At 40.4% G+C, this 24,053-nt stretch overlaps 1 protein-coding gene across 6 annotated transcripts in view; it reads right to left on the bottom strand.

Annotated features, from left to right (window-relative positions):
• Positions 1 to 23,115, bottom strand: part of MED13 (mediator complex subunit 13) — a 78,442-nt gene extending 55,327 nt beyond the window's left edge. For 3 of the 6 annotated variants that reach the window (XM_073315788.2, XM_073315789.2, XM_073315794.2), the window contains exons 1-3: positions 22,967 to 23,115; positions 20,442 to 20,676; positions 1,182 to 1,350 (exon numbers count right to left, since the gene is read on the bottom strand). In XM_073315788.2, coding sequence (XP_073171889.1) covers positions 1,182 to 1,350; positions 20,442 to 20,676; positions 22,967 to 23,032 — 470 coding nt within the window. In that variant the 5' untranslated portion in view covers positions 23,033 to 23,115. The other 3 variants (XM_073315791.2, XM_073315790.2, XM_073315793.2) reach the window with 3 other exon arrangements.
• Positions 23,116 to 24,053: the final 938 nt, after the last annotated feature.

Here is a 24,053-nt window from a genome sequence, read left to right as displayed (position 1 = left end):
TCACTTTGACAACTTTTACTGGATTATGGTCAGAGGTGCAATAGCATAACTGAAGACAGATTCAAATGGCCCTTGGAATTACCATTCCTCATACCATAACTGGCCGTGCCCATAGCTCAACAAGACAACACTGACCTAACTGCTTAAAAATACACTCTTTACCAATGTTCTACAGATCCTATTGCCAGCAAACAGGAGAAAGGAAGAGGGCACGGATGCCTCAGAGCGAGCAGAAGTTTAGGCTGAATAGTACGGAACAGAAGAGGAAAGGATGCCTACAGCTGACGGACAAATTCAAAAATTTTGAGTAGAGCACAACAGCACAGAGGAAGTAACAAACAGGCATCAGAAAAGCCTAAAATTATGAATGAAGAAAGAAGCCTACTTTCTAACCTTGTTTTGCTATTGACTGCTAGGTAACATTGACAGGGTGAAGACATTGTTTGAACCATGCTGAAAAACTGCTCCAGCCAAGATCAAAATTAGGCTGTCTTTTTTCTGTCCTCATCCATGAAATTCTGTGCATCCTTCTAGTAGAACACCTTCCCACACACACTGCTCTCTCTGGCAAAGGAGTGCTGGAAGTGGCGTCCCCTCCAAATGTCTCAGGCTAGAGAGCTATGCGTGGCTTATCCTTTTCCCAGGTACGGTCTTTAAAATGCTCCCCAGACCCAGAAGCTACTTGCCCAGAGAAAAAGGTATCAGTGTTGTCCTTAACTCTGAAACAAGCCAGTTACATTATCTGTGTACCTCACCACCCCTTTTTTCTATTCCTTTCTGGAAGTCTCTGCTTCACCTTTATCTACTCTCGTCCTGATTGCCCAGAAATCCATTCATGGTGGGGGAAAGAAAAGCAGTACAGGAGAGATCTGCTGCTGCTTTTGAGAGGGCAGGCAAACATCAAGACATTGTCTTCTCTTTTGAGAATCAAACCTGATACCCAGTATGCAAGAACAGCAACACAGGCAGATTCTCGTATCAGGAAATTTCAACAAATGTGCAGAAGTGGGGCCCAGGAAGACACAGGACCCATGGTCCCACGCCAACTTATACCACAGAGCATGCACAGAAAGTATGAGACCATGCCAATGAACCATTTCCTTCTCAGTATGCAGTTAAAAGTCACTACCCTAAGCAGTAAATTAAGCAGTGAAACAAAATTGAGACACAAGATAGCCTACCTTTTATTTATAGGTTTTTCATCTTTCTCATAAGGCTTCACAAACCACTTCCCAATGCGCACAAAATTCCGGTTCATTAGACACCTCTCCAGCAGGTTGTGAACTGCTTTGAAAAGCAGAGTCCGACATTCGTAAGACAGTCCATTCTCCCATATGCCATCTTCCTCTTCTACAATGCAAAGGAAAACCTTTATGGTGATGTTTAATTTTTATGTCTATTAACCTTTTATTCTTGAAATATATCAACGCCAGGGTTCATTTAAGTTCATTTACAGCATAAATGATATCATTCGTTCCACTATGAATTTCTCGAATGTCACAGAATGCAGTTTAAAGGGGGAGGGGGGGAGACGACACACCAACCACTTACAGTTAATCCAAGAAGCATGAGGCCTAAAAGTAGTTGACAACTGATCTATTAAGTAACATTCACTGTATATTTTATTAGCATAGCCAATATAAATTATCTAGAGAAACAATATTAATCTTGTTGTTTTTTCCAGAGTAAACAAATTTAAAAGATATTCAGATACATAAGAGAAATACTTAACACGGCTACAGCACAAATTGTAACACTGGCTTGCACGTTGGCTCAAACTTTGGCTAGCATGCGCTGCTTACCTCAACAACGAACAGGCAGTTGAAAATTATGCTTATAATAAAATAAATGATAAAATAATAAATAGCCTTAATGTTTATCACCATGTTGTCTAATAATCACACTATAAAATTAAGAGCTGCAAAGAAAAACATACTTTGGAAAACACAGCCTATCACTATTACCTGCCTTCTCCTTCTTTAACAGCAAACCTTCAAGTCTAGTCTCATAGCACAGCAAAGAAAAGAAAAGTATTTACCATCAGACAGTCAATCTTCCTATCCACAAAAAAGCAAGATATTTAGTGGACAAATTCTGCTGTCAGACAAGTGCTTGGAAGCTATAAGCGTCCAAACAATATCTAGTTACAGAGTAGCAGCTGCGTTAATCTGTAACCGTAAAAAGAAAAGGGGTACTTGTGGCACCTTAGAGACTAACCAATTTATTTGAGCATAAGCTCTCGTAAGCTACAGCTCACTTCATCGAATGCATCCGATGAAGTGAGCTGTAGCTCACGAGAGCTTATGCTCAAATAAATTGGTTAGTCTCTAAGGTGCCACAAGTACTTCTTTTCAAATATCTGATAATATAACTGTTCAATGTTCAACTCTTCAAAATCTTATGTAACCCCCTGCCTATCTTAATAATTTGGTGTCCAATAAATTCATATTTGTTCTTCAAAAACAGAAAGAAAAAAAACCCCACCTTTCTTTACAGACAAATCAAAAGGCAAGGATCACTACCAAAAGACTCATTTAAAATTCTAGTCTGGTCATTGTCCATTCTGGTCCAGAATCAGTGCACGAAAATACTAACTGACCCTAGAAGCTTTTGCATTGGGCTGAAGTTTCTAAAACCAGCTGGCCACAGGATACAGAGCCATAATCATCACAATACATATATTACAAGCATTTTCAGGTGGCCCTTACTGTCTCGGCACATGGATGAGATCAAGAGAAAAAAAAAATATTTCCCAGGTAAAGGTAGCAAAAATACATCATAACCTGCAGCAGCATGATAATAATAGAGAAGAGACAGGGCATCTAGATTTCTTTTTTTCCCTCCCCCGTTCACAACCTTTAGAGAGTCCAGACAAGAGGACTAGCATAGGCAAGGACAAGGAAATAAATTTGTCTGTGCTTTCACAACATAGCTAGGCTTGGGTTTAGATTAGGTAATTCCCAATTAGAAGGTTAACAAGCGAGAACAGTCTGTCCAGCCATCCCTTTTGCTTGCCACCCTTCAGTTAGCTTACCAATGAAAATGTACCTTGCATGATGGTCAACAGAGGTCTGCCATGCAGCTGGGCCCCTCGGTGTTTTGTTTTTGTTTTAAAGACAGGAATCAGCTCCTTCAGTTTCATCTTGGAGCCTATTAACAACCACTTCTGAGTACATAGAAAAATGCACTCAGAAAGGCAGGAGTATTCGCTGAAATCTGAGTCCCCTTCACAAAATTAGTCCCAGAGACAGCATGTGGAGAAGCTACAGAGGTGGCAAAACAACAGGTGTCTATGGCCAACATCTGTGTTTGAGTGTAAGGGCACAACGTTTGAGCCCCAGAGGAAAGGAAAGGAATTTCTGGACACGGTTTCTATCAGAGTCCTGAAACAATTACAAATCCAATCAGATCTACATATGGCAAGTAAATGAAGGCATCTTGCCATCTCAAAATGCTTACCACTTTTTCTTTATCTGGTATGAGTTTAAGGTAACTACATTTAATCCAGATCCTGTTCTCTGCCAAAATACTGGAAGAGTAAAGAACTCTCTCCCCTACAGCCCCCATAACTGATAAAGATGAGCATCATAAACATACTGATGACACTGAAGCAAGTTCTCACACACCAATTAGGAAAAGAAGTGACAAGGGGGACAGAGAGCCCTCTGAGAAGATAAAGTTACCTATCACCCTGTTCTGAGATCCCTCCAACTGAAATAAGTAGAGCTACTTTAAAATATTTCCTCAGTCATACCATGATAAAAGCATCTCAGGGTCAACAGTACCAAAGGCTCCTGAAAGATCTAGTAATATTCCCTACCAACGAACTTTGTTAGATCAGTGTTAAGGTTACCTAATCTTGCCATGTGCCATTACAGAATTGGAGGGAGGCTAAGCATAAACCTCTGAAACCCAGGAAAGAGAATTAAGGTAATGTTGCCTTAACTCAGTCCTGTTTGAGCAACAAGTCCCTGTGAGAGCTCTCAGGACTGTACCCTCCCCAAGCACGCAGAAGACAGCACAGAGGGTGAAGAGTTGTGAGGGGAAAACCACGTGGACCTTGTCGTGAATAGAATAAAGTCCAAATTTAGGTCAGGCTTAGTGAACACAAGCTAGCTAAGGCTAAACTATGCTCAATCACTTGATCTACTGAGAACAAACCCATGACTTGCCACATAAACATCTACTAGTCTCTATCCTTCGGATTTCCTCTGCCTTCAGTTAGCTCTGAAACACTTGTGGCACACGGTGATGTATGTGGCAGCAAACAGTTAGCACTCCCACAGCAACAGGGAAGACCATGTGGCAGAGAGGGTGCACAGCAACCAGTGAATGAGCACAGATGTGAAGTTCTGGTGTGCACCGAGAATATGCAAGAGCGTGAACAGGATGAGGCAATTTTCTGTTCCCTTATCTTCTTGACATACCTGGTCTGCGTTTGTACACCTACCACAGTGGAGTCCTGGTCCATCACTAGTGCTCCTAGATGCTATGGTAATAAATAAATAAATCAATCAGTCTCTGGAGATGATAGTGGTAGCCATGAAAGTACAGAGGTTTAAAACAAACACACACCCACACCTTTCAGACATTCTTAGATTTTTAGAACCAATAGGGCCATTGTGATCATCTATGCAAACCTCCTGCACAACAATTCGGGGTGGGGGAGAAGAATCCCCAATTCCAGCTGCACTTAAACGTCTCCTCAGATGGCAACATGAGCTCTGGCAACTTGCCGCAATGACTTTCTGGATCAATGCAGCTCGACCTAACACAGTTAGGTTCAGTGAACATATAAGAAGAGGAATGACTATAGCATTGTGTTGGACACTACACAGCACACCACTAGAAGTAGTGGATTTTGTTAGGGATAGATCAGGTTTGTTTCGTTTCTTCCCCCACTCTCCCACAAATGTCTGTTGAGAGCTCCAGGGAGCCGTTATATTTATGGTTGTGGGAGACTGAGAGACATTACTTTAACTCTGTATTTCCTAGTCTTCAGAGGTTTAAGTTTATTAGTAGCTGCTATTTAAAGAATTTCAAAAACACAGATGTTTGCTTTAAAAGCCAACTATAAAATACTGTAATCCACTAAAGAAACCAGGGTGGATAAAAATCAATGATTTAAAAAAAATTTTTTTTAATTTAAATCGGATTTTTTTGATAAAATGCATCCAGCAACCATCCCTCCATAATGCCAACTATAAACAAACTTCAGCGCTTAGGGTGAACCATTCAAGAAATATATGTTTGCTGATGATGTTTTAGAGAAAGTCAAACCAGTGAACTGGTGGAAGTCGCTTAAACACTTGGATTCAGAGACAGTTGAAGTGATAATTTCACTTTTAACAGCAATAGCTTCTTCTGCCGGTACAGAAAGAATATTTTCTTCCTTTGGACTAATTAATTCCAAATTGAGAAATTATTTGGGACCTGAAAAAGCAGGAAAGCTTGTTCTTCTTTTCCAGATTATGAACAAACAGGAAAATGAAGGTGAAGACGACGACTGAGTTAGCTGCAGAAGTCAATATTTTAAGTTTCTCATGTTGACCTAGCTGACACAGTCGATTTAATTTGTTTTTTTAAATATTTCCTTAAAATTGTTTAACTAAAATAGTTAAACAAAAAAAAACTGATTTTAAAAAAGATTGAATGTTTAACTAAATTCAAAAATTCATACGCTTGTTTGGTTAAAATATTATATGTTTGATGATGAAGAAAAAAATCCAGAATACATAACGTTGTTGTTTCAGTTAAATAAAACAATTTACATATCTGTCTGGTGATGTTCTCCTCCTAACACAGCATGGCAAGAAAATCCTCCAAATATTAATGATTAACCTGTTGAACTGGAGATATTTATGAAGTCATTGGGCAGTGAACTATCTGCTTCAATTACCTTTGGTTAATGAAATAACCAAACAATCATTCATTAATATAGCTGTAAAACTAATCTTAAAGTGATTTATTTTGAAAACTTTTCAGATTGTATATAGTGTGTACCTTCTAAAAATGAAACCTACATCTATCTCTGAGTTGTGAAGAATATGTATTAAGGTTATACCAACCAACAAGAATGCACTTGTATGTAGAAATCCATGATTAAATCAAATCTTCCTGACTACTGATTTAAATCAAATTGATTTAAATCAAATCCACCCCGAAAGAAACAATTTACAAGTATTGGTCTGGAATAAGGGTACTGCAGTTGTTGCTCTTTACAAGTTTAACAACCACCATGTGTTATGAAAATGTTTGAGCTAAGGAGATACTTGTTTTTCTGTGTTCAGAAATATCCAAATACATTCAGGAACGAGCATCTTACCATACATGCAGCTTTGCAGTTCACCACAGTCTGATCAAACCATGGCAAACACGGGCAACGTAACAGAACAAACATTAACCACAAAACTTAATGGTATTGGACTTTAACTGCACAATAAACTCTGCACCATTTCAAAGGTTAAATGGCTGATTTCTATATAGCTCTTTAAGTGATCTCAAATTTACAATAAAATCTCGTGCATCAATTACTTTTTTTAAATGGTGCTTCTAAGAACAGGTATTTCCAGTCTTTATGCCCAGCTTTGTTTTGGGGTAGTAGTCTACAGACAGGGGAAGGAAAGATACAGAAATGAATCTTTGCACCTATTGCAATAATTCAGGGTCTGCATTTCAAATGGTCAAAAGCATGCTCTTGAGGAAGGGAGTTTTTTCCCCCCCAACCACTTCATTTTCCTACAAATGACCACTGTCTCTTATTTTCCTCCAAAACCACTAGAAAATGTTAGTCTATCAACCATTGTTATGGGCTTAAAACTACAAATGTATCCATAAGAGTGTATCAATATCACAATTTAGCATGCATCAATATCAGAATTTAGCATGCTATCAGGATTATACAAGTATTCATAACTAATCTAGTCTGCACCAACTCATTCTCGATGAAACCTTTGTTCCTTAAGGGTTGTGCCTAAAGAACAGATATCCACTAAGATCCAGTCTCAAATCAATTCTGGTATATACTAAAATCATAAAAAGAATACAGTTATGAACGTTTATAGCAAGTTTATTTGTAACAACACTAGTCAAATTCTAACATACAATCATTTCAATAGCAAATTTAGACAGCTTACGTGTGACCAGACAGCCATACTCTGCTGGGAGAGCATCTAGTTTCACCTACCACATTAAAAAATGAAGATTAAAGACCTTCATTACAACAGACTGCATGTTACAGGCACTCTGAATCAGACCCGGATCTATTTTAAGTATTCTTTCCCTTTATCTCAAATCTTTGGCTCCAGAGAACCATTCTGCATAAAGTGGTTACTTTATTACTACTGAATAGCATGTGCAATCTTAAACAATGTTAATTATTTGTGTTATGAAAAGGTAACCCGCACCCCCAGCTCAGTCTGATATTGATTGTTGTTCAATTAATGAAAATAAGTCTCCTTGGCAGGAACAGGCCTAAAAGATAGATGTGTGTGAATTATCCCTATGTTTGAATATGGTGTATGTTAGTAACCTAGATTTTGAATTTCAGAACGGAATGCCTGTAGGATATGTACAAGCATTGATTATGACATGCAAGAAGGAATACACTTTTAGGCCAATTCAAAATACCAATATCCAAAAGTTTCTATTCTTAAATAAGTGGATTCTAAATTGTTCCACAAGTGTTCAATTTCCCAGATATCCAAATGCAAGTCATCTTTAAAAGGCCTGGGATAAGTTTAATATAAAATCTTTCTAAATAAAAGGCATTGTACAAAATTTGGAGGGGGGTGGGGGGGAGTACTTCGTCAGCCATATGTAAAATCTCTGTCTCTTTTTTTTTTTTTTAAATGTAAAAGCACCACAGCCACAAAACAACCACACACACACCCAAAAAACCCACCAGAGATACTTCTGGCTGAACTTAATGTCCAGAACAATTTAGAGTAAAGGAGAAGAAGGTGGATGATATTTAGTTACCTGGAGAATATTGGATAAAACTTGATGCTTTCTGTGGGGGTCTGTTCTGCCCCCGATGGGCATGCAACTCTCATTAACATTAATGGGAGTTTATGCACAGAGGGAGAATAGACTCCTCAGTTAGGGAAATCCTGAGACAGTCTCCCAAGTCTAACTACGTAGTAATAATCAAATGCAAGTGGTATGTATCTTGCAAAATAAAGGCAAATTTACATCATCTTGAAGGCATAGGGAGGACTTAATGAGTTTAAATTCAGAACAGCCTTCAAAAGTCCCTTACATACTCAGTTTAATACACCATTATATTTGTACAAATGAATGAGAAGTTTGACAGAGATTTTGGAATTAACATTCATAATTTTCATTCTAGCTTCAACAGTGCCAGGCTTCTCTTTAAACAGTTCTTAAGACAAGGCTAAAAACACAGATCTGAACTCTCTACTGCATAGCCTCCACTGTTGCTGTCTTTTGTGGAGCAATACAGGTCCCAGTTTTCCTAGTTTAGGCACATTCTAGAAGAGCACTTTGTGGAAACAGATTAAACAAGTTGCTAACTTTTGCCCAGACAACAGCAGGTTGCAGTTTTAGAAATGCTCCAACAGATATCACCTTCTCCATGCCAAGAGAAGAACAAAAACCACACACACAGTCCCATGTGTTTTCATTAAGTTTTGAGTAATTGGGGCATTTACTATGTGATTGTACAGTGCCTAGAACGATGGGGGCCAAACCTAGTTAAAACCTCTAGAAGCTACCACAAGACAAACAGCAGGAACTGGAAGTCAAGCTAACACAGACACCAGAAAAATCTTAACCCCAAGTATATAGAGCACTCAAGTCAAACTCCAATGTTGTTCTCTGTATAGAGGAACTGCTCAGTTGGTTTAAGTTTCTAGAATTTATGTTTTATGAGGATACAAAGTTCTGTTTGCCATGAAAATTAAGTTTCTTCAATTAAAAATAGTCATAATCGCTATAAATTGCTGAAATATTTCTCTTTTGAAACTTTAACCTAGTTGTTTGGACTGGCTGCCTTCCTTCTTCATCAGGCGATCAACTGGTGAAGAAATATTTCCTCTTTTCAATTCTACCAAAATACTAACTCTGACATTCTCAGATGAAAATAGTTCAAGGCATTAACGACCTTGAGAAATGTTCCATAGATCCTAATAAAAAAAAGTTATTTAATCTTTGCACCTGCAATCGTCTTTGGAAACGAACAAAAGAGTGGTTCTATGAAAGAAGTTATCCCTCATTGATGGAATAAGCACAGAAAAAAGCAAAGCACGGAGCAGCAGTCTCTGCCAGGACAATAGCAAAATTTGGCAAGACTTTGTTTGAAGGAAACCTGCAACAAATCCTTTACCAAAAATCACCAAATCTCAAAAGTCACGAATCAGGCCCCCAAACTTCATGAGAGTGTCTTAAAAAAAAAAAAAAAACCTTCTGGTTTTTGAGCCTTTGAGGTGCACTCATCAAAATTTCAAGCTTTTCTCTGCAACCACGAGGGCAAGAAACAACCCCTTTTTCTCCTTCTTAAATGAATGCCGAGATCACCACATCACCTGTCACCAGGAACTGTGGCTTTAAGTAATAAAATATCATGAGGGCTGGCAACACTGCTGGAGGTTTTTTAAACCAATCTTACCCTTCTGCTCTCAGAAGCACAGCATGAAGAAAAAGAACCTCAAGCCCAAGGACATGAAAACTGCCATCCAGCAGACTACAGCCAGAAAGGATGCTGGTTTCCAGGATGATGGACGCAAAGCAAAATTTTAAGTATAGTATTTTCAAGCTTTAAAGTGAGCGGGCTTGAGATAAAACTCTCTCTCTAGGCAGTAAATATCTAGAAAAAGTCTGTTTACTTCGTCTGAATGAACTGTATATCCCTACAAAAAAGGAGGGCTAAACAGGATAAAGGTTTTTACTTTTTTTTAATTTATTTATTAAATAAGCATAAGCGTACATATATATATGATCAGGTTAAGAAGCGCAAGGAAAAACTAATTCACATTTACAAATGTGCTTGAAGTCCATGTGAAAAAACAAACAATGAACTCCACTTTCCAAAAAAAAAAAAAAAAAAATGTTTTAAGCACACCACCTGCCCAAGTCTCCCTGCCAATTGTTTTACATTGGTTTAAGTTTCTCTTCCAGGTTGCTCTGTGTCTCACAGCAACAGGGGAGGCCAAGGAACAAGGAAACAGTGAAACTGACTGTACACAGTCACATCAAATGCACAAAGTAAGCCGGGGGCGGAGAGGAATAGTTTCTGTCCTCTAATCTATTTCAGTTAGTATAATCTTAGAAGTTACTAGTTACTTAAAATTTAAAAAAAAGAGAGAGAGAGAGGAGGGGGTGTTTTTAAAAGAAGCCTTGATGTCCCTTTAATCCTACTGACAACACTCATCTGAAATGCTCTGTGTGTACACAATCAAGTACAGCATCAAGAACTATACCAGGGGTGGCCAAACTTAATGGCCCTCCAAGCGGCATATGAAAATCTTCAGAAGTTTGAGAGCTGGGGCATGCCTGCCGGGGCTCAGGGCTTCAGCCCTGCTCCTGCTGAAGTGCCAAGCCCTGGCAGGTGAACCCCATAGTGATGAAGCCCTGAGACCCCACCTCCCCACTGGGCAAAAGCCCTTATTGCACCACCGCACTGCAAGGCAGAGGTTCTGAGCCCCCCCCGAGTCCTGTAGGTGGAGAATGGGGGAAGGGGCCTGGGGGAGCTCCCTGAGCCACCCTTTAATGGTAAAAGAGCCACATGTGCCTTGTGAACCACAGTTTGGCCACCCCTGAACTATACGGTTGCAATACAGGCACTCAGTGGGCTATAAAAGTAGATAAACAGTACAAGCAGTGGCAGTGTAATGTTCCCACACAGTTCTGTAGCATACATAATGCGTAGGGCCCTACCAAATTCACATCCATTTTGGTCAATTTCAGAGTCGTAGGATTTTAAAAATTGAAAATTTCATTTCAGCTATTTAAATCTGAAATTTCAGGGTCTTATAATTGTAGGAGTCCTGACCCAAAAAGGGGTTGGGGGGGGGGGGGAGGATAGTAGGGGGTGGAGTTTGTAGTACTGCTACCCTTACTTCTGCGCTGCTGCAGGCGGCGGCCCTGCCTTCAGAGCTGGGCAGCTGGAGAGTGGCGGCTGCTGGCCGGGAGCCCAGCTCTGAAGGCAGAGTCACTGCCAGCAGCAGTGTAGAAGTAAGGACGGCATGGTATGCTACCACCTCCCTTACTTCTGTGCTGCTGCCTGCAGAGCTGGGCCCTCCGTCAGCAGCTGCCACTCTCCAGCCACCCAGCTCTGAAGGCAGCAGTGCAGAAGTAAGGGAGGCATGGTATGGCATTGCCATCCTTACTTCTGCACTGCAGCTGGCAGGGTGCTGCCTTCAGACCTGGGCACCCAGCCAACAGCTGCTGCTCTCTGGCCGCTCAGCTCTGAAGGCAGCACAGAAGTAAGGGTGGCAGCACAGCGATCCCCCCCCCAGAATAAGCTTGTGATACCCACAAGTCCCTTTTCAATCAGGACCCCCAATTTGAGACACACTGGTCTCCCCCATAAAATCAGTATAGGGTAAAAGCACACAAAAGACCAGATTTCACGGTCTGTGATGCGTTTTTCATGGCTGTGAATTTGGTAGGGCCCTAATAATGTAGTGGTGAGGATAACATAGGCACCTATCTACTGGGACCTGGACTGAGACCATCACATCACATAAGCCATTTAAAAGTCTTCAGATGGTAAGCTTTCAAATAGCTACTGACCTAACTGGAGTTTTTTCTGGCAACCCTGAGGTTAAAAAAAAAAAACACATACCTTATCACTTTTACCAGTCCTCTAGCCATCAAGTTCTCCTTTCTCCTCCCTCTCCCAACAATGGTGTATGCCATAATCCACGAAACAAGATTAATGTTCATTTTGCTTCTCCCTGTCCCTGCATGAATAATACTTCATTCCCAAGAGTATTGCATCTGCAGTATTGCATTGCATTCGGAACATATTCATTTTAAATTTAAAAAAAATCTTTAAGTCAAGTGAAATTAAAATGTACAAAATGGAGGGAAGTGTTACTGAAAGCAATGGCCAGGACAAAATAGTTCATATTTAAGTAAACTACTTACTCAAGTTGCCACCTCTAGAAACTGAACTGAAGCAGTTTTAAAAGTCTCGTTTGCTTTCATCAGATTTGCTATTTACTCTTTTTCCTCAGTCTAGATCCCACCCAATGAAAAAAAAGTCAGTTTCATTTTTGTTTACAGTTCATTTTACTTTTAGGTACTCTAGAGTCACCTGCAAAGTGTGAAAGTATGGTTTGATTAATGCAAAAAACTTATAGTAAGTTTTGAAGAAAGCTGTCATGATGTGTTTCTGACTCAGATTTTGTAAAACACTACTTGCTACCAAAAAAAAAAATCTAGATTTGTGGCCAAACTGTTACTTGTCAGCATCCCTTTACTGTAAACCATCCTTTGCTTAATGTATACTTAGAGTAATACAAAACAGGTTTGAAACTTTCAAAACTAGTAACATGAGACTCAAATAAATATTCAACATGTTAAAGTGTACATTTCCAAGAACCCATCAAAATCCAAGAGCTTTATTTCCTCCAGTATGTCAGGACTTGTCTACACTTATTACAGTGCTGTAGCACTTAGTGAAGATGCTACCTATGCCAACTGGAGAGCTTCTCTTGTTGGCATAGATACTCTACCATACCAAGAAGCCCTCCCATTGACATAGAGCTGTCTACACTAGAAGTTTGGTCAATATAAGTGAGTCACTCGGGGTGTAGAAAATCCATAGTTATACCGACATATGTTTATAGTGCAAACCAGAGCTCAGAAACAGCACCAATAGCCATAGTTGTTGTGACCCAAGCTACGAAGAGGATAAACAAATCAGGAAGATTTTTTAAATTATATTCAACATTCAGTAAACTTCTAACATGTATTGAGAGAGAACTCAAAGTGTTTTAAGCAACAGCAAACTACGCTTATCACAAATGAATTCACCCCGCACTTTGAATGACCATTTTCACATCACTTTAATTATATGAAGAAAAAAATCACTTCTCTGAGTGTGTGTAAATTTTCTTGCATTTACTTTCTTGTATCAGGATTTACGCATAGGCTTTAAAAAGCTTACTGCTCACCTTCCTTGTCCCCACTCCCCCCCACCCCTGCAAAAAGAATTTCCTTTAAGACAGCGGTGGGCAATCTGCAGCCCGTCAGGGTAATCTATTGGCAGGCCACAAGACAGTGTTTACATTGACCATCCGCAAAACTGCGGCCACTGGGAGCTGCGGGCAGCCGAGCCTGCGGACGGTCAATATAAACATTGTCTTGTGGCCCGCCAGCGGATTACCCTGACAGGCCGCAGGTTGCCCACCACTGCTTTAACAGCTCTCATTTAATAGCCCGGTCATAAATACAGACTGTATAAATCAAAGTTTTGCATTAAGCAAGTCACACATCGTACTGAAAACTCAACTTAAGTGAGGGGGGGGCCCCCCCCGCAGGAGGGCTGTCAGCTGATGCAGTATGAAATAGTGGTAAGCTTATCAAATACAATAAAGCCTTAAGCCAAGTGCTACAGTAAAAAAAACAAAAAACAAAAAACAAAAAACAAACACACCACACCATATTCCAAAATTAAATCAAAGCTTAATTTACATTAAAGGATTAAATTTTGGAAGATACTGACCAATACTGGAGTTAAAAAAAGTCACTCAAGTCAACTGGATAATTCTTACAAGGAGTTCAAGATTCTACTACTGTTAGAAAAAGTTGCAATAACCTCCTCGTCTGCCATACTTCCTTCTGTCCTCTTCTCTTTTTCCCCCTCCTCTAAAGTTTCCTTCTTTATCTCTCTGTACATGAAATAAGGCAGAATAAGATTTGAAACTAACTAGATTTTTATAAACATTTGTTAACTGTGTAATACAAATGTTCATATTACATATAATCAAATGTTTCAACTATAGTTAAGGTAGCAAATGGTTAACACAAGACTATTATGTATTATACATAGTTTATGTTTGTGGGGGGGGGTTGTGTTTGTATATTTTTTGAAAGTAAAACATTAATAGGGAAGGAAAAAATTACAATACATCATTCATTTCTTATGAAAATGGTAATTACTAGGTATTACACAGAGTAGATGTTTCACATGTAAGAACAAGTTCTAACTATGCCCAAATGCAGCAGACCAATTAAAAATGCATTGAACAACACTTTTTTTTCCTAGAAATAGGATTAAAGTGTATGTGTGTTCCACAGAACAGCCTCTGGGCATCCACACTGTTTGGACAGTTTCCTTGACTGAGAACCAGTTCAGATATGAACTACAGTCCAAGATCACATTCTACTAAACTATATTATACCATACTTATTGTCACTATATTTGCAACAAAACACAAACTAGCCTTTTCTTTGGAAGTATTAAGTCTTTGCAAAAAAGTCTGAATGTAATGTGTATATTACCTATAATGTATTCATCAATGTTTTACTTTCCTTACCCATCCTCCCAGAGAAAAATAAAAGCAGAATATTTACACTTCTAGAATAACATATTGTGCTTGCTTATAGGGATTTTAAGGTTGCTTCAGTCCTTTAACTTTTTCATGAAGATCAAGTTTAGCTTGCCAAGCCAGACATGGCAACATTGTGTTTTGACACTGTGCAGAACACACATATGCCACAACGAAGAGAAAACTGCAAGCAAGTGTAAAATATAAACTGGGACATTTAGCCACATTAAAACTTAAAAAAAAAAATTTATTTTTTTGTTAAGTTTGGTGAGTAATTATGTATACAGATGGATTTCACTTAACTGGAGGAGTTTTGACAAACACCATCCTCAGTGATCAAGGAATTTTTCCCTGAATTTCTAAAGGCACTTTCTGCATATGATATTCAGTCTGGAACAAGTAGATCACCACCTGAGCCAAAAGTGCACATTTACAATGCAGTAGCAATTTTCACCTTACTCCACAGATTTAAAACATAGACATTATTGCCAGCATTACAAAGAGCTGGAAAGATTTAAATCAACAGCACCTTCAAGCTATTATGCATATCAAGTAGCAAGATACAAAACACAAATAAAGATGTTCTGTAAAGAGAATGTACAAACAGCACTGAGCAACGCTTATTAGCAGAGTTTTGCTGGAATGGACATACCTCCACATGGAGGACACCAAGATGCTTAAGACTATGTTGTACAGTGAACTTTAATGGCCAAAAGCTCTAGAAGCAGGCAGAGGATGAGAAAGATTTATTATTAACCACTGTAACATACAGACACTTAGGCTCACTATATTGACATCTGGTACAAAGTTTTGTAGTGTGACATTTATCAAACAGAAGCGTATATGTCAAAAGCAAGCATTGCCAATGAAGTGAGTAAACCATTAGTGAAGTGGCTCTCAACCTGTTTAGTGGACCACTTGCTAGGAGCCTGTAGAACAGTGGGTGGTCACATGATGTTGGCTCTTACACTGGTTTCTGTATTAGAAGCTAAAGATACCTTAGTACTTAACTGGTCCACATGATTTGGAAGTGGAGAGAAGAGGATCCATGAGACATACTGTTACAACATTGTCCCGATTACGAAAGTTGGAGAATCTCTGCACTATGCACTTCCCTGCCCAAGATACAGAAATATCTGCTGCCATTTAGAATCCACAATAGCTCAAGACTGCTTGTCATTTTTAACATGAAGGACAAACAAATATGCATGCCTGCACAGATTTCTGAAAAAACTTTTAGATATCAACCATTACTTTTTCTTCTTATAGCTTGCACCTTTCCGTAAGTCTAATGCAGAGCCAAGACTAACATTAACGTATAAATTATTCCCCCACCAAAGCATGCTGGGAGCTGTACAAACAAACAAGGGGTCTAGTACAAAAAGGAAAGGATGAAGTTAGTAAATAAAGGGCCAAAAGTAGTGAAGCACATGCAAATTAAAAGGATATTTTTAAAAGTTAAGAAAGATGAACTGAGAGAGAGGGAAGAGAGAGTTCCACATTATACAGCTCACCATAATAAAAGGTGTAACTTGCCAGCCAAAGGCACAATGGTGGACTCCTTAAAATGTGGGTGAACGTCAAAGTACAACTATTGCCTCAGAATTAGGTCTTGTGCACAACCTGGACCAGGGGTGGGAAAACTACGGCCCGCATTCGGCCTGTCAGGGCTTTGGGCTCCGTGCCTTGCCCTTGCCTCCAGGCACCGCCCCACACAGCTCCCATTGGCTGGAAACGGGGAACCGCAGCCAATGGGAGCTTCGGGGGAGATACCTGGAGGCATGGCAAGGGCAGCGCGTGGAACCCTGTGCCCACCCACCCAGGGGCCACGCAGGGATGTGGTGCCGGCTGCTTCCTAGAGCAGCATAGCGTCGGGCCAGGGCAGGCAGGCAGGGAACCTGCCCTGGCCCACACTGCTGCCACCCCGGAGCCGCTTTAAGTAAGTGGCACTGGGCCGGAGCCCGAACCCTTCCTGCACCCCGCCCCACAACTCCCTGCCCTGAGCCCCCTGCCTGCACCTTGCACCCCTCCTGCACTGAGCCCCCTGCCACACCCCTCCTTCACTCCTGCCCTGAGCCCCTCCTGCCCCCCAACCCCCGTCAGACACCCCACACCACTCCTCTGACCCAATCCCTTGCCCTGAGCCCGTTCCTGCACACTGCACTCCCTCCTGCCCCCCAACTCCCTGCCCTGCATACAATTTCCCTACCCAGATGTGGCCCTCTGCCCAAAACGTTTGCCCACCCCGATCTGGACCAATACAACATTTAAAACTCAACATTACCAACTTCAACCCCCACATTTATATAGTCAGACACTTTGAAGAGCACAGAGAACGTGTAATACAACTATGGTTGCTCAAGCCAGTGAGATACTGTGCTGCGGCATTCTGAACAAGCTTATGTAGTGGAGACGTCCTACTTTAAGCCTTGCAGGGAGGGATTTACTATGATCATGCCTCACTGTTGCTATAAGACAATACCATTGCAAAGTTGCCACAGGTACAGCAGATTAAATAGTTTTCCTAGAACATTTGATAAATGGCACTCTTAGAAAAGGTGTAACTGAAAGACATGAAAATTTTTAACCAGAGAGTCACTACCTCTGAATCAATCCCCTCATAAATTGGGGAAACAAGGAGTAGAGCCCCTCACATCAACCACCTCTTCCAGCAACAAGACTTATACCCAAGGCTCAGTGTAGAGAGTTCAGTTACAACCAGACGGCAAAATTATTCAAACGTTCTGCCAGCACAGAGAATGAACTTCAACAGAGCAAGACATATACAGTTGCATAGGATATAAAAAATATTGACACTTTAGTATGTTTAGATATTATCCTGCCAGGAGATCCTGTAGGTGATAAGAAAGATCCTTGAAGGATTCCATATGTCATATCCCTCAGCAAGTTGTTCATCACCAAGAGCACTTCCAAAACATAAGCAATGTCAAGCTACAACTCATGGCAAATCAATAGCTGCCAAGAAGTTTCACATGCCCAATGATTTATGGCCCCATAACAAGCAGTTTCAACTCCAAAGGAAGGCCAGAACCTAGACCATTACTGCTATCCAAGCAGGACTGGAACTGAATAACTGCTACCTTCTCAAATCACTTTCCCTAAACGAGGACTGTTACTTAGCAATCAGCAGCATACTCTCTAGCATCAGGAGGAGGTTTCTTAAACATAATGAGTTCCCCATCTCACCTTAAGTACGGTCAACACCATCAGTTTGCTAAACAATAGCAACGATAATGCCTGGTAATTCATTATAGCCACACTGTTTTCACCAAATAATATGAGCAAGGATCAGAACAACAGATAGCGGGCCTCCGCCTGGAAGCAATTTATCTTTTCCATGAACAGTGTAACAAGGATGGAGCAGAACGGATTAATAAAAAAAAAAAAAAAAAAAACTGTCCACTAACCAATAATTCATTGCTATGTCTATGGATGAGGCCAAGTAATATTGTTTGGGCTCAGTTATAACTCACATACACACACAAAGTTTTTGCATAGAAAAAGAACAGGGTTCAGGCAACATCCCAGCTACCAATCTAGCTCTTCATTTCCTATAGATCACTTATGTAACTGCTTCTGGTTATAAGGATCCAAGCTGACTAGAACCTTGTAACAGCTGATAATGGCTTTTGGAGGCTCTCTCCCCCACCCCAGAAAAACTTCCTTGTTGGAATGAGAGGTCAGGCATGTTTAACCACCAGGAAGATCAAAGAGTCATGAGCTGTTAGCCTCAGAATCTGTGTGGAAACCAAACATCTCTTGTGCCAAAACTGGTATGGAATAGAACCTGTACTGAAATGCAGACATCAATGGTCAAACATCCCCAACCCAAACAAATTAAATATCCAAAACAGACCCAAAGATAAAAGATTGAGCAAACAACCAATTCTGTACAAGCGCCTCACTAATTCTAGGTAAGACAACTCATGAGTGCACTTCCAAAAAGACATATGCCAGCCCATCTACTCTGAAGTCCCACAGACAATCTGTGAGCATCACAGACATTAGCTCAGGGAATTCAGCTGCAAGGTATCCCCCCCAGAGGCTGGTGGTATCTTTTACCAGGTTCCTCCTGATTACTACTTTAAGTTACCCACTAGTGATTAAAAAAAAAATGCTAGATATTGACCATATAAAATGTATCACGCTAAACACAGCAGACAAGTTTAGAAACTTGGGCTCAGTCCTATGTGGACCTGTGGTTTAACTTCATGATCATGATCTATTAAAAAAAAAAATCTAATATTCTGATCTCACCCTATGCCATAGCGGACAACAGCATACCAAAACTTACAGAGAAACTTCTACACAAGTGTTGGTCTTTACTCAGGTGTAGCCCAGGACAAAAACAGCATGGAATCTAAGTTACTTCTCACCATACAAAAGATGGTCCCTGCAGGTCGGGACAGAGGACATTCATAGAGCAAAACTTACAGAAGCTGTAGCTGACTACTGTATAAGAGGAGTTTCCATTTCCAGGGTTGTTAGTAGTAGTAGCAGCAGCATTACAATTCCTGCTAACTCAAATACAATATCAGAAACATCTGTAATTTTAGTACTTGAGTCTTTTCCAGTACATGAAGCTCCTTCTTATAAAGTTGCTGTACATATGGAAATTCTACAGATTACAAGACTGTTTCAAATCAGATTGCTCAGCGACACTTCAACTTCATATTTGTTTTTTGGAATGTCCACAATTACACAGAGTGTATTAATGTATTCCGGTTCTCTCAAGTACCATTTATTCATCCGACAGAAAAAGTTTCCCTGAAAAGAACAAGTACTCACAGACTTCCATGTTTATCAAAAGCATTACATACCAAAACTAGACTTCATTTTACAATTCTGCAATATGAATGCTTTTCATTATTCTGAAGTCTACGTACAACAATATGACTTCTTAATATTATTGTATAAAAAATATGTATCTGTAAGCCTACTGGGGAGACTGTATACAAAGGTAGTGGTTTAAAAATTAGCTCTCCAAGCAAAACACAAAACAGGAAGCATTCATCTGTCAACAAGATTATATTAAAAAAAGTTGTGTGTTAGAAAATAAAATCAAACCAAAATTTTCAAAAATAAGATACTTAAAGTTAGGCACCAAAATCTAAATTTAGACATCCAAGTAAGAATGGTCTGACTTTCACCATTAAAGGTGATGATGGCTTACACTTCTGACAGTAACCTACTTTAAAAGGCACTCAGCACTTCTGAAAGAAAACAAAAGAGAGAGTCTTAATACACAAGATTCTCAGGATTTCACGCTCCCCGAGATGCCTTATTTAGGCACCTTTATTTTGAAAATTTCCAGAGACAACTCCATCTGGTTCCCTAATTTTTTTCCCCATACCTTAAAAATAGCATGGAGATTTAAGATAAAGTCTGACCACCTACAAATGAGGTTATACGAAACATTTTAAAAATATTAACTCATCCCACACCTAAGCCACTGCCACAGGGTCTTGCATTTCTTTGTTTTAGAGAGAAAATTCTATCCAACTTTGAGAGACTCATTTTAGTTTTCAAAAAGCATAGGATAAAAAAAAATTGAAAAGGGCAAAAAGTTGCTCCTTGAATATCTAGCACCATCTCTCTCAGTAGAAACAGCCACCCTAAACACAGAGAGAGACTCAACTGTATCAGGACACAACTCAAGATAGAAGTTCAGCTTTGATAAGATTCCACGATCATAGCAATTCGGTTTCCTGGGAGGCCCCCACCCACTACCATAAAAAACTCAAGGTGATGGAAGTTGTAAGTATGACATATCACTATAGAAAATAAACTGTATGTCATTATCCACTGTAGTGTTTATAAAGTGGGAACTTTTTAGGTATGGAAGAAAGCATCCCTTTGTTGACTGATTGATTAGATTTTGTTCAGTCCATTCTCTTTTACCTGAGAGGTCATGATGAATAAGATCAGTAAAATTGGGGTCATCGCCCCACCAAAATATCCACAGCTCTCTGCGTCCAGGTCTCTGATCGCGCCGCCAAACACTCAGTACATCGGCTTTCAGACAGCGACTGAAACTGCTCAAAATGGGATCCTCCTCTGTTACCGGAAAGAGAATTGGGGCAGATGTTGGACCCTGCCATACGTATCGTTTCCATTTAATCCCAGTTAAATCAGCCTGCGGAAGAGGAACAGAAAAAAAAATTAGGTGAAACACATTTGGGGGAAACAAGGTTTACTAAATCCTGAAGTTACTTCTAGTTCCTTCATTAGAAGGAAGTTGCAAATAGGACTCTTAGCAAAAAGCTACCAGACATAAACCCTAGTTCTGTGATTTTAAAAAGGGAAAAAAAAGAAAAAATAATCCACGATCCTATGCTTTTAACCAAAACTTACCAAAAACATTTCTAAAATGTATTGTACTCTGGTGAATGTGAGGATGAGGAAGACAGCTTATATCCTAAACTATGACCTGCACCTTGCTTTACCTCTATCTTTAAATAATTGTTGTAAGTATTAATACCAGAAGGAAAGTTGCAATAAAACTGACCAAGTTCTTAAATGTTTGCGCTGTTGTTGTAGCTGTTTTGGTCTACGCAGAGGAGACCTGAAGAAGAGCTCTGTGTAGCTCGAAAGCTTGTCTCTTTCGCCAGTATAAGTTGGTCCAGTAAAAGATACTACCTCACCCACCTTGTCTCCCCAACTTGTTAAAGTTAGCAAAACTTGATAAAACAAAAAAAAGAGGTGAACAGCAACCATTAATGAAATTGTTTTCCAACTATTTTAACTGTACAGTTATAGACTAATCATGTATCTTGGCAAACACTTTTTTCCTTAGCCTTGATCCTACGCATGTATGCTCCCTCTGTCTATTTTAAAATTACACAAAGCTTTCAGGAAAACTGTATATAATAGATCTACCTTCAGTGAACACCCTTAACTACCAGTGTTTTGAAAGATCTACCGGTAATAACAGAATTCCTTATTTTACAGAAAGGGAATACATCAAGTTGCAACTTTTCAAGTGCACCCACTATACCCAAATGCCATCATATTCTCCCCTTCTCCTACTCCCAAAATTAAATCATAAGTTATTTTTCTGTAAAAAACTGCATTTAACTTAAGTCTGAAATTGAAGTTATTATCCTATTAGCCACAACAATTTGTTTTGCTCTATATCTTCCTATTAGCACAGGTAATCTCTATTCTTGAACTATTGTTTACAAAGCAACACTGTACCAAAGAGATCAAGGTTTAAACCCTGACCACTTCTTAAATGGAACAGTGACTCAAGATGTATGGCAGGAGGTGCCAAATGGATTCAGCCTCATAAATGAGCATATACAAGGGGTTCCTTGCACTAGCTAGCACCATCCCCCCTTCTCCCACATGATTCTAATCTCTCCTCTTCCCCCAGATATGACACAATTTAGATTATTGCACAGTGTATCTAATAGGGTAGCCTCCACCACTGCAGTAGGAAGATGAGGCTTCGGACTCAGTGTTGCTAAGGAATTTGCAACAGTTGGTACTTCTGAAAGACTTAACAAGATGTTGCTCATACTGAGCTGCAGACCTGATGCAGCCTTCATACTGGTATCCTGCAGACATACTCAAACTGCCCAGATTCCCCTCCCCCAAAATATACACCAGCAAGAACAGCCAGACACAGGTTTTACTTAAAACAGCCTCCATAATAATAAATACCAATCAACCTGATTAATTTGTATTTAAAGGAAAATGAAACAGGTCAGCAAGCCCCATAGCCACAAAAAAGTGCACCATATTCCAATCCAAATCAAATTGGCTTTAGGAGCTGTCAAAAGTGAAGATTAACAGTTTAACGGTTACAAAAAAAAAGAAGAATATGAAATGGTGCACAACACAAGTATAGGATAGCACATGTGCCTTTGTACAAAAAACATCACCAAAACCAGCTTAAGAGAAAAATGATAGACAAAAGAAAGCAAGGAAAACGGGAGGATTTAGTTGAGATTTTTCTGGGGCGTCACTACAGCGGGCGGGGAAGCAGAGAAAGTTTGCCTGAGGAAAGGGGAGTAGTGCAGCTACATACCACCTCCTGCCAAGACTAAAATAAAGATGTGAGAAGGTATAGCTAAAAAGATTAATAGAAAGCAGAAAAAGTTAGGGAAAAGGAAACAGAAGGGGAAAGCAAAGTGTTGGGGTAATATTGGCCAGAAAAGACAAGAGAAGGAGGGAGGGACAATATTACACAGGCAACGATGTGGGGTGGGGGGAACAGAGGGACACGGAAAAGCTGGCTGGTTCCAGGCAAGGCCTACTCTGAGGACTCATCCAGAAGAAGCTATGCTAAAAATGGCTGCTTTGCTTCCACTACCCCTACCACCCCCACCACCAAAAAAAAAAAAAAAAAAAAAACAAACAAACACAACCACCACACCTCTTTCTCTCTGTGAACAGCATGTCTGCAGCTGGTGGACACTTACCAGACAGAATAGGTTGGAATGGCAATCCTCCAGGCTGGCCCCGTTCGGCACGAAGCAGGAACTCATCCTCACAGCCACAACCCACACGCCATTATCCCACAGCCTCCGACAAGAAAGAAAGAGACAGACAGAGAGAGAGAGAGAGAGACACAGCGAGCCGGGGAGGGAGAGACACAGAAGGAAAGGGGGGAGGGAGGTTACACACGCACAAATAATACAGTTAAATAAGGGATTTTGCACAAACAGAGGGAGAGCGGGGGGGAGGGGAGGGAGCCGTGAAAAGTGCGCAAAAGAGTCAGAACCTTCCCTCCTCTTCTGCCAAAACAGGAGGGCAAAGACAACAAGAAGGAAGGGGAGAAAAGGAGGAAAGGGCCAATAATCCAACGATGGGAGATTAAGATACACAATCCTCCTTGCTTCTCTTGTCCACTCAATCGAAGACCAAGGGGAGAGAAGAGGATAGCTGATCCAGCAAGGGGACAGAAGTGGGGTAATTAATCCAATGGGGCAGGAGGTAAAATGGTTTCACGACCCCTCACTCTTCTCTCAGTCGCCAAACGAGGGAGTTGAGGAATAAATAATCCAACAGGGGCAATTAATCCAGCAACCTCCCTGCTCTTCCTCTTGTTTCTTATTCGCCAGATGAGAGGGGCAAAGAGTGGAATGACTAGGGCTGAGTGGTTGTGGGTCGATAAGAGTCCGAGGGGAAGAGAGTAAAGCGGGGTGTCAGATTCTTCTCCCCCTCAAAATATATTCCAAATAAATTAAAAATTAGATCAGACAAAAACTTCAGGCGTCAGAAACCAAATAAGTTTTAAGAATTCCCAAGGGTGGGGTAAAATTCTCCCAGGGTGTCCCCCAAAATCCGCCAGGGGGGTTCTTCAGTGAGAAGGGGACCCCGCACGCCCCCTCAGCAGCAGCCCAGGGAGGTATGTTTTCTTGTGAGCATACCCCCCCCCCAAAATCCTCTTATCTGAAGGGTGAAACCCAAATAGTCTCCGTTGTGCGTGAAGATTCTTCGCTGGGGGGGCGGAAGAGAGAAACTGTGGGCGACCCTCACCGTCTCCTCGGCGGGGGGGGGGGGATC

This window comes from Lepidochelys kempii, chromosome 17, assembly GCF_965140285.1.
Source record: "Lepidochelys kempii isolate rLepKem1 chromosome 17, rLepKem1.hap1, whole genome shotgun sequence".
Classification (NCBI taxonomy): Eukaryota; Metazoa; Chordata; order Testudines; family Cheloniidae; genus Lepidochelys; species Lepidochelys kempii.
Note: the sequence above shows the minus strand (reverse complement) of the source record. Positions and strands in the feature narration are given on the sequence as shown.